Source organism: Nannospalax galili, unplaced genomic scaffold (genome assembly GCF_000622305.1).
Source record: "Nannospalax galili isolate Female #2095 unplaced genomic scaffold, S.galili_v1.0 scaffold857, whole genome shotgun sequence".
Lineage (NCBI taxonomy): Eukaryota > Metazoa > Chordata > Mammalia > Rodentia > Spalacidae > Nannospalax > Nannospalax galili.
In genome coordinates, this window is record NW_008338788.1 from 495,901 (window position 1) to 507,698 (window position 11,798).

An 11,798-nucleotide genomic window follows, 5' to 3' on the forward strand; every position below is an offset into this window, starting at 1 on the left:
TCCCTTAAAGATAAATGGCAACAGAATAATAAAGGACACTGAAATAGAGAAAATAATCATATGACTCAAAGAGTACAAAACGTTCAGGAAGAAATAGCAAAAGGGAGAGGAAAAAGATAAACTGGAATATTGGTTAGACAATAAATAAGAGTTGGTTATTGCCATTCCCATGAGAAAAATAATTCTCTCAAACATACACGCCTGCCTGTAAATATTAAATTCAAAGAATTAAAGGGCAAATGGGGACAGGCTGTCTTACACTTCTATGGTAAAACAGAAACCGCACGGCTGGACTCCGGCACTCTACCTACGGCACATTCTCCGGAAGGGCTGGCTGGTCTCTTTGTTGTTTCACTTCTATGGTTGTTGGAGTGGGATGTGCCAGGAATCCACCTTGACAGAGCTCCTGGTAAGTCTCCAAAGGCTGCAGGGAGCCCAGTATGGCACGTAGAAATTTAATATCTCAGGGTTACAACAGAAAGCTGGCTTCCCATTGGCCACCAGCCACCTGGAGATACCTTCATGGGTGACGATGCCAAACAAACAACAGTTCCCTAAGGAAGAGCGGAGAGGCCAGCAGTGTGATGTGTGGAGACCGAGTTTCAAGTGGTTCCACTGAATGGATGGCTTCTAGCCACTTTCTGGTAGAAGGTAGTAAGACAGTGATCAAGAGGCGTTTCCAGTCAGAATTGGGGCCATCCTGAACCCCTTGGAGACGGGGATTTGCCCTTGGAATCAGAAGAAAGTGAGATATAAAAGACATAGAAGTCTCGCACATATTGGGTGACTTAGTGATAGCTGGTTTGGTCATTTATTTATTTATTTGTTTATTATTCCTCAGCAAACATTCTGAACACCCGGTATAGGCCACCTGCTACTCCAGGTGCTCACAATACAGCAGTGAAGAAGACAACAGGGTGGCCCTACACAAAGCTGGCATTGACGTAAAGGAAGGTTCTTACTAAAAGTCCTTCTAGGAAGATCCCCAGGAATGACAACCAATAGGTAACATGCAAAAATGGCATGAATCCTCTGTTGACCAGGGAGGTCAGGGTTTGAGTGATTGTGTGATATTTGGGAGATTTAAAGAGAAACAGAAGGGCATCCAAGGTAGCTCTGTTGGCTCATACAGCTCAGGGGACATAGGATGGGGGGGGCTCTGGCTTACCGAGAAGATGCAGGTTGATGATGATAAGAAACAGAGGCCTTTGATGGTGTGTGTCTATGGTCTGCAACATGAGAAACCTCGAAAATATATATGAAGTAAAAGACACCAGACATAAAAGATTACATACTGTGTTACCCCATTTATATAAAAACATACAAATGAGGCTCATCCATCGACACAGACTTTAGACCATATGCAGAGTCCCCTAGCACAGACCATGGAGCACAGGGAGCTGATAGATGGGAACTGTGGTTGCTACAAGCAAGAGAGAAGTGGTTCATCAGGTATTGTGGCCTCCAGGATCTCTGTCACCACCAACACAGGCACATGGTTGTTTTCTCTGGTTCTATCAATATGGGAGAGGAGCTTGGAGGAGCAGCAGTGTGATGGGAGGACATGAGCAGCAGCCTAGGGCCTGGGTTTGAGGTTTCTCTGGGGTGGGAAGATGGGGCCATTCTCCACAGAACTGAAACACTTCCAGAAGCCACAGACCCACTTCCTTCTGCTCATTCAGCGGGGCAGGAAGCTGATCTGGTATGTTGGGGGTACTCTGCCCACTCCACTCTCCTTGGGAGTGAGGTCAATGTCCTTTGGAGCCACGGGGCTGGCCACGGAGAAGTTCTGGAGGATGGTGGTGAAGAAGAGGAACAGTTCATTGCGGGCAATGCCTTCGCCAAGACAAATGCGCTTCCCTGTGGACACAGAGGGTGAGTCATGTGAGCCCCAGGTATAGAGTCTCTTTCCTGTGCCATCCCTGAGCCCAGACACCTGTGCCCATTGCAATGGATGTGTGTGAGTTTCGTTCTTAACTGTGATTCAGGAGGACTATTAAGAAATTACCAAAACCTCAACAACAACAAAAACATGCAAAACACTGTTTCTAGAGGCTCCTTTGCCCCAGAGGAGGTGAGAATCCACTTGGAGTTGAGTATGAGGGTGTTTGTGTAAATGTGCACACATTTATGACTTGACATCTGTTGTGTACTTCATTTCTCTCCTATGGACAATGGCATTCACCTGCCAAGGCCATTTCGAGTGTGAAGTTGGCATGTGTCGAGACTCCTAGATGAGCACTGGATGGTACTGAGACTCCTCTATGAGCAGACATTATGGCACATCGCTGTCTTCCTTCACTTGGGAAGCTGAGGAGGAGGATCATGAGTTCAGAACAGCCTGGACTATAGAGCAAGAACATGTCTTCAAAATCCAATAGAGGAGGGGGGGGAGGAGAAAGGAAGAGGAGGAGGGAGGAGGAGGAGGAAGAGGGAGGAGGAGGAGGAAGAGAAATGGAGAGGGTGAAGGGAGGAAAGGGGTGAGGGAGGGGAGGAAACAGAAGAAGAAACAGGCGGGGAAGGCATGGAGAGAAGGAAAGGGAGGAGAGGGGGGAGGAGAGGAGTGAAGGAGCGGCTCTTGAGGGAGAGAGAAGGGGCGGGAAGGGGGGAGCAGAGACAGAAGGAGAGAAAGATGGAGAAAATGGAAGACTAATTGTGGTGGGAGTATACAAGACTCTCTCTCTCTTTCTCGCTCTCTCATCTTCTGGACTCAGCATGTGATCTATGAGCTTTAAGAAGCTCCCTGAAATAATTGTTTGTAATATTGAGAATGGAACTGATGCACATGAGGAGGTGGGGTCTTCAGCTCCACATGATGCCTGGGGCTGGTTTGGAAACTATGGACATGGAGCAGAATTCAAGCAAAGGAAGCCTGTCAGCCTGAGCAGAGACCAGCACCTGCCCTGTACCTCAGTACTTCTTAAAAAACAAACTTTGTACCCTGGGGGGGGGGGAGACAAGTGGAGGCAGGATTTCCCAACCACCCATGGGTCTTTCAGGAGGTGCCTGCATGGAGGTGTCTGGGAAAGTTTCATACCCTTTGGCATCTCCAGAACATGAGTTTAGACATTCTTACAGAAGCTCACTGGCAGAGTTCTAAAACTGGTTCTGTGGCCTCAATTTTTCCAGAACAGTTTAATGACATCTCACTCTCCACACAGCTTTATCAACCCTGGCACTGGCTACTGGACACTGTAAATATCTCTTTAGCTCTAAAATTTGCCTCCATGTTTTTCTTTCTTTCTGCCCAAGGCAGTGTACCCGAACCTTTGTCTACCTGTCAGGCACTATTTGTTTATTTTTACCATTTCTTTCCTGCTTGTTTTTTCTAAATTCCCCATATACATTCATATTCTCTCCTTTCCTCCTCCTCCTCTTCTTACTCGTCTTCTTCTCTTCTCTAAAGATACTTGTCACTTGTTCATTCCAAGTTTTTGCCTTTAGGTCCCTTTTCTCTATTTCTTAAATGTTTACTTATTTTATGTGTAAGAGTGTTCTTTCTGCACGTATGTACGTGTACTCTGTTGTACAATGCCTGCACACATTTGAGGAGGGTACTGGATCCCATGGAACGAGACGTAAGGATGGTTGTAAGCCGCCATGTGGGTGCTGGGAACGAAACCCGAGTCCCCTGCAGGAGCAGCCAGTGCTGTTACCTGCTGAGCCATCTCCCCAGCCGGTTGTGCCCATTTTCATCCTGCTTTTCTCCCTCTCCCTTCCTCGTCCTGCTCTCTCCTTTTCTTACTCCCTCCCCTCCTTCCTCCTCACCACCCTCCTTCTTCCATTGTCTCATGTTCACACTCCGAGTCTTACAAAATGCCTCTTCCCGCCCTGGTCACCCTGTCTCCCTCTCTCTGTGCCTCCCTTCATTGTGGTCTTTGTTTCCGTTTCATCATCTCTCTACTTTTCACGTCTGTCCTTATTTCTCCACATCTCTACCGTTCTCTAAACTTAGGCTAGGACTATTGAACGGAGGCATCCACTTTTATCCCGTTCTGCTTCTTGTCCCCAACTCTGAAGATTAAATGAGGGAGGAGACCATCATATTGGACAGAGCCAGAACAGGGCTGAGCCTATGACACTATGACACTCAAGACTAGGCAGTTCTTGGCTGGGGTGCGGCTCAGCAGTAGAGCACTTGCCTAGACTCTACCAAGGAGGGGCTGGGGCTTGCATCCGCACTAGAGCGCCTGTGTGGAATCCACCCTTGAGGAGATGGGGCCACGGCTGAGCAGTAGAGCCTTGTCTAGATCGACCAGTGAGACACCAGGGTCTGGCTCTTTGAAGAGAACTTGCCTAACACATGCAAAGTCCTGGGTTCTGTCCTAGCACAGAAAATAAAAGCCTAGAGAGTTTTTTCTGGGGATTTCATTTTTCCCAGAATATAGGAAATCTGAGCATTGGGGTTTTCATGGGTAGAGTGTGTAAAGTTTATTAAATTCAAAATTTTGGCTTAAGGCAGACTCTACATAACACATTTTAACCCAACTTAACAGGCAAGTGACCTTCAAACTAACTTGAGATTATATTCTGTCAACAAATAACAGTGTCGCAGCCAATCAGCGCAGCCAACACACGCCATGCTGCCTCTTCTCCAGCACGCCCCAGTAAGGCCAAAGTGGAGCTGTTACCAACCATACTGTAGAGACACATGTGTCAAGACCTACTCCAACTCCCCAGGGATCAAGGAAAAATCCAAACAGCTTTAAGACTACCCAGCTCATAGCAGTGCTCATGATGGTGTTTGCATGTTGCTGCTGTTGTTTCTTAAGAAAATTAATTTTCTCTGGTTTAGATGGGTTTTTTTAACATTTTCTCAAAGTACTCCTTATACGAATTTATTTTTGTTCTCCAGCCCCTCATGTTGTTGCAGCTAGGGTGAACTGGGATAATTCAAGCAAAACAGCTGAAAGAGATATATTGCTGACTGTGTCCTGGAGGATGGACTTGCTCCCTGGTGTCTGGGAAAGGAATCACAGGACCATCTTACCTGTGGAGAAAGGCATAAAAGCTTCATTTTTCTTCAGTGCCCCATTGGCATCCAGAAAGTGGTCAGGGTTGAAGGTGTCTGGTTTTTCAAAGTGACGTGGGTCATTGAGAGCTGAGCTTAGGAGGGGGTATACTTCAGTGTTCTGAGGAGAAGTACAGGATAAAAAGATATTACCATTCCCTGATGCCAAGTGCAAACCAGTTAATGAATAATAAATAAAAAATAGTAAATAAATAAAACATGGAGACTCTGTAGACAAGCCACCAACAGGCTGGGATGGGGACTTAGGAGGATGGAGGATGCTTCTACCAAAAAGATATGGAATCCCATGGTCTCACCTTGGGGAGCAGAAACCCCCGGAATAGAGTGTCCTTGGTGACTTTGTGTGGCACACCAATCGGGAGAAGATCTGAAAATCTCTGAATTTCATGGATGACTGCCTCAGTGTATGGCATTTTGATGCGGTCATCAAGGGTTGGTAGGCGGTGTAAACCAATCACCTGTTCGATCTCCTTTTGGACTTTCTCTGTACCAAGAAAAGAAACAGTGAACCCACTTCACAGGCATTTCTGCAGTGACATTATTTTCTGTGAACCAGTAACCCAAGGAGAGCACACAGCAAGGCGACTCTCCTGAGAAAGTTGCAACACACTCTTGGACACTTACAACTGTCCTGAACTTAACCATCTATCTTACAGCTTAAGACTGTATTCAAAGTTCTCAAGACCAGAGAGATGGCTCAGCCATTTTGAGCACTGACTGCTCTTGCAGAGGACCTGGATTTGGTTCCCAGCACCCACAGAGGGGGTAACAACAGTTTGTAATTCCAGTTCCAGGAGTTGCAAAGTCCTCTTCTGGCATCCAAGGACATTGCAAAACATGGTAAATTTATATACATGCAAACAAAATACTGATACATATTAAATATACATAAATAAAAATTTAAAAGCTCTCCTCAGTAAGCTCCAACTGTTGCCACAAACTATAAGAAAAACCTACAGCAAGAGGTTATTGCATCAGGACCCCTCAGGGCAATCGTTTTGGGGTGAGGGCAGGAGGGACAAAAGCAATAAAAAATCATCACCTTTAGAAGACAATGAGCTGTATGAATTGTCTCCCCACACACACAGTTACACACACACGCACACACACTAAATTTGCATGGAATTGCATATTAAGGACTGGAGACTAAGAACCTTGGTTTAGGTCCACAGGAGTACAGCAGGGAAGTAGATCCATACATTAATCCATCAACAGCTGCATGAAAAAATGAGTGCATAAGTCAATCAATAGATTAAATCAGTTAATGAATGGAAAGATTGATGAGTGAATGCAATGAACAAACTGAAGTCTGGATGCATGTGTTCGAACTTCTCGTCAATATATGAAACAGTTCATAAATGGTTCATAGAAAATCAATGAACTTAATGGACCAATAATCAGGTATCCACTAGATTTATGGAAGAATGTGTGAATTAATAAATTGTGAAAGCATGAGTAAATATAGGAATAAATAAATAGGTGGAGTGGATGGTAAATCAATCACAGATGGATGAGTTAAATTAAATGGATACTTGGAAGAATAGATGGAAAAGTGAAAGATGGATATGATGAACATTTGGTAGAAGGATTAAAGAATAAAACCTGTTGATAGGAGGATAGATGCCTGTACTCACAAATCAATGAATTAATAACAACCATCAGTGATCAAAGAATAAACTTATAAGTTGATTAATCAAAATCACAAAGGAAATATGTGCCCTCGGTGATTAAAGAATCAATGAGTGCACAAATTAGTTGGTCAGTGAATGATTACATTGTTGAGTGGATAGATGAGTGGGTGGGTGGATAAATGTATGGGTGGGTGACTGTGTGCTTGGCTGGATTGATGGTTAGATGAGTTGGGTACATGAATAAATAAATAGATGAATACATGGACCGATGACAGTTAGGTGGGTAGATGAATGGATAGAGCTGTGGGTGGATGAATAGGCATTTCTATCAGTGTTGCAACACTCAGTGTGCACACCGCTGGAGGGACTAGGGGCTGGGCCAGCCCACCTGCCAGCATGCATTTGTGTTCTGAGGGTCTTTGCTGGATGCTGATCCTTCTGTGGTGGAGAGCCAAGAAAGAGCCCATCTGCCAGTCCACAAAGTCCTTACTGTGCAGGGTCCTTGTGTACTAGGTGAAACCTGTAAGGATGGGCATTTGGAGCCAGGCCTTGCTTCTTCATCCTGTGCATTTCCTGGTTGACATTTCCTTACTTCTGTCAGTACTCTGAGCCTGCTGGGATCTTGAACTGCTGATCTTCCTGTTACCACCTCAGAAGTGTTGGGATTAGAGGAATGTGAGCCATGTCTGTTTTATATGGTGCTGGGTATTGAACACAGGGCTATCAACTGAGCTATATTCTCAGCCTTCATTTTGATTTTTAGTTAAAGAATTATTATTTCTCTACAGAAGTTATTAAAATTGCCTGTTTAAAAAAAACATCAAAAAGCACTTTAAAATTCTGAACTGACATTATACATCTTGTATGAATAAAATGTTCTGTGAGTTGGAAAAAAATAATTGATTTACCATTCAGTCCACCTACTCATTTATTATCCATGGGTGAATGGATAGATGGGTAGATGGGTGAATGGATAGGTGAGTACATGAATTGAATCAGTAGATGAATGAATAGGTGGGTAGATGAAAAGATGAATGGATGGATGGATGGATGGATGCATGGATAGATGGATGGATGGACAGATGGATGGTTGTGTGGGTACATGACTAGATCGGTGGCTAATGAGAGGAAATATGGAGGGATGGAGGGATGCATGGATGGATGGATGAATAGACAGACCAATCTTTATGTGATGGGAGAAAACAATGGAAGAACAGGTTAATAAAGTGTTCAATCACTCAACAATATGACTGGCTTAGTTTGGAGCTAGACCAAAGCCGGCAGACCTCCAGAAATAAAAAGCCAGTGTTGACTCTCTCATCCACACCAACCTCTGCATCCAAAAGGGAGTAAGAAAACCCTCCCAGCTGGCTATCTCTGACATACCTGCCACATGGGGATATTTGAGCAAGATCAGGAAACCGTAGCGGAGTGTGGTGCTGCTGGTCTCAGTGCCAGCAAAGAAGAGAGAAAGCAGGGAGATGGTGAGGTTTTTGTGGTGAAACTCTGTCTGTTGGTTGGATTTCTCCTGGTTCCAGATGGGGGAGAAAGAAGGGCAGGTCAGGAGACTCTAGAGTGTGCACGCAGGAAGGCACACTCATATCCCTGGGCACCGCCCTGTCTGCGGACTCACTGTGTGGACCACTTCCCATGTCTCTGTTCCCATCATGTCCCTGGCCTCTCTTTATTCTTCCTTCATCTCACTCTCTGTGGGTCCGTGTTATGTTTGTCATCTTTTGTCTCCCAGGCTCTTTCTTCCCGTGGGGGGTTTCTGCTTCCTGTCTCCTGCCCTGTGTTTCTTCCCCAGTCAAACTCCCTTTTCCCTCCCTGTTTCACTTTCTCCCTTTCTCTTGTCTGCATGTCCCCATCCTTCTGCATCGCCTCCCCTCCATTGTCCTGCCCCTCGTCCCTATCCTCCTCCCCCTCCTCTCCTCACATTCCCAGACTTCACTCCCACACGTTCCACCTTCTCATTCTCGCAGATCTTACTTTCTCCATGCGCAGAAGGTAAACATCAATGAAGTCTCTTGGGGCGCTGGGGTCCAAGGTGGCCCGGTGTTTCTCCACACTATGGCTAATGTAGTCGAGGACTTCCTGCAGGTTTTTGGAGATTTGCCTGTGGGTACCAGGAAAGTGCTTCAGGATGTCAGGGAAGAGTTCAAACACCTAGAACACAGAAGGGCCTGTGAGGCCACCTGGAGCCATCAAGTCTCAGGATTCAGGGAGTGCACATGCAACTTGTTCTTTTTCTTCTCTCTCTCTCTCTCTCTCTCTCTCTCTCTCTCTCTCTCTCTCTCCCTCATATTCATGCTTTCTGTCTTTCTCTAGCCCTTGCCTTGTATTCTCAGCCTCCCTGTTTTTCCTTCTCTCCACCCTCCAAAGCCCTCCTTTGTTTTGTTTTGTCTTGTTTTTAAATATTTTATTATTTTTATTTTATGTGTATGTGCATGTATGGAAGTGCACCCGTGTCATGGACAGCCCATGGACTTCAGAAGATGGCATTGGATCCCCTGGAACTGGAGTTATGGATGGTTGTTAGCCACTATGTGAGTGCTGGGAATCAACCCTGGTCCTGGGAAAGAGCACTCAGTTCTCTGAACCTCTGAGCCATCTCTCTAACTCCTGTTTTATTTGGTTTTGTGTTGTGTAGTTTTGTTTCTTGACACTGGATCTCATGTCTCCCAGACTGGCCTCAAACTCAATAGGTAGCCAAGAATGACTTTAAACTTCTGATCCCCTGCCTTCAGCACCCAGTGCTAGGATTCCAGTGGTACACCATCTCACAGAGGTAAAGTAGTACTTGGGTGAACCCAGAGCTTCAGGCATCCCAGGCAAGCCCTCTACCAAGAGCTCCACCCCCATTCCTGAACTCCCCATTTCCTTCCTGTCACTCTGGCTCTGTGTTTCTGCACCCCGAATCTGTCCTTCCTGTGCACGCTCCCTCCCCCACCTCCAGGGCTCAGCCTTTCTGTCCCTCTGTGTTGTCTGTACCCTCCATTCAACCCAAAGACACATCCTTCTGCACACCCAAAGCAGCCTTTCCTTTCCCTTTCTCCAGGACACCCGTCTCTTCCTGTCCCCTGACCTGGCTGTAGAAAGAGCTGATGAGGGAGAAGGACTGATAGAACATGTCCAGCAGCCGCAGGAACTGTTGGTCTTTGTAGTCAAAGCGTTCTCCAAAGACAATCGAGCAGATGATGTTAGAAGTGATACACTGGAAGAGGAAGGTGGGATCCAGGGGGGCTCCTGGAGGGTGAGAAGATAGAACAGGAGACACAGAATCAAGGACCTGGGGGACAGTTTCAGTGCCCTCTCTGTGAGACTGTCCCCACCACTCACTAGTCAAAGCAGGGCAGTAAGAGCCAACACCCACCAACACGTATTATGTCCTAGGCCCTGTTCTAAGCTCTTTATGTATTGCTTTATTTAATTTTCCCACAACATTGTCAAGAAGATGCAATTCTATCATCATACCATCCCCCTCTCCATTTTGTAGATGGGCACAGAAGTTAGCTAACTTCACCAAGGAAACACAGCTCCTCATGACTGGGGCCGGGTTTCAGACCCTGGGAACCTAGCAGTAGAGCTGTGCAGTCTCCACGCCATCTCCTTCCAGGCCCCCATTCCCACTCTGAGACTAGTAAGAGTTAAGGCCTGCTGGCAATAATGGCGCAGAGAAGTGGCCAGTGGATCGCTCTCTCCACTATCTGTCAGCCTACTTCCTCCCTCTTCTTGATGTCCAGGCTCTGTGGTGTTCCAGAATTACCATTCGCTTACACTTGATGCCTGTGTATGCCAGGTTTAGCCATGGCCCCTGAGGGTAAGAAGGCCAAGTGTGGCCCTTTTCTGTGAGTCTCATCTGTCTGCCTTCTCTGATGGCTTTGCAGATCCTTCCCTGAGGCTCGTCTGATTTTCTGTATCTCTCCATCTCTCTGATTGCCTGTTTACGTGTCTCTCAGTCTTCCTGTCCTTCTCCCCTTCCCCTTGTATTTTCTTCCTGATGATCATTCCCTCTCTATCTTGATATCTGCCCTCTCTGTGTCGCCCACATCCTGTCTTTCTTTTTAGTCTCTGTGCCTTTTGCTCCTTTCCTGCCTCTGCTATGACATCTTGGAGTCTCTGGAAAAATGTTGGTAAGAGATGCTAAACACCCGGCATGAAGAAATAAGGTGCTAATAAAGGACTATGTCACCAACATGTGTATTATGAAGGTTTTAGGTAAAGGAACAAAATATATATCTAGTCAATGTATATCTGAGAATATTTGGTTTTTTAACCAAGCATTATCTACATAGCACATGATAATTAAAAGTACCAGGCTGGTGGAAGTAACCTTATTGGATGTTTAACAGCCTTCTTTAAGGCCTATACTAATATGGTCAGAGGGACTTAAAGGACAGTTTTTGTTCCTTGCCCTCCTAGGTCAACTAGTTCCAGGGGACTATCTCCTTGCCCTCCTAGGTCTACTAACCTCCAGGGGACTATGGCTCATCTCTCAAAATGTCCTGTAAATGTGGTGTGTCACTTGTCCTCTTGTTCAAGGCAGCCATGGAGACCCCACTAAATGGACTTCAACCAGTGTCCAGTCCAAGTGAAGCCAGCCACATTCAAGCAGGACCTTTGACTTATCTTCACATAGATGGAACTGGTAAAGGAAAGGAGCCAGGGGCTCCTCCTGGGCCCATGTGACCCCTGAGGAACAGATCCTCAAATGGCCTTAAGTGTAAAAATATTGTTGATTTATTTGGTCCAACTGCATGGTTTTAAACACCCAAAGGAAAGTATAACCAAAGAGTAAAGTCATCGTCTTCTTTAAGAGTTCAAGGTATTATACTTCCCAGACATTAGGTTTAAGTCTATATAAAAACTTATTTAGACAATTTTTTCTCATTGACAATTTTGTTCCTAACCAGAAAGTGCTGCTCAGATATAAGACTTCAAATCTTGGGCTCCAATACTGTAGTGCCCACCTGTAGCTAAGGGAGACAACCAGCTATTGTTCTAAAATGATAGATAAATTTGCTTCTGCCCCTCCATCTAGAAGCTTTTGATAGGGAACAGACACTATTTTAACCACTCCAACAGCTATCAAAATACCTGAAAGCAAATCCTGAATCCATCACTCTAGAGTCCAG

The 11,798-nt window shown here is 45.6% G+C and overlaps 2 protein-coding genes across 2 annotated transcripts in view; both read right to left on the reverse strand.

Annotated features, from left to right (window-relative positions):
- The window catches only part of LOC103734446 (cytochrome P450 2B11-like), a 12,485-nt gene extending 12,167 nt beyond the window's left edge, over nt 1-318 (reverse strand). The window contains 1 exon segment of the mRNA XM_029563640.1: nt 312-318. Coding sequence (XP_029419500.1) covers nt 312-318 — 7 coding nt within the window.
- Nucleotides 319-795: 477 nt separating this feature from the next.
- Nucleotides 796-10,045, reverse strand: LOC103734439 (cytochrome P450 2B1-like; the record flags this gene model as incomplete). The annotated part of the gene is made up of 6 exons (XM_029563641.1): nt 796-1,860; nt 4,991-5,132; nt 5,329-5,516; nt 8,050-8,191; nt 8,653-8,829; nt 9,749-10,045. Coding segments are annotated over 6 exons (1,128 nt in total), but the record flags the coding sequence as incomplete, so codon positions are not given.
- Between the last annotated feature and the right edge of the window lie 1,753 nt (nt 10,046-11,798).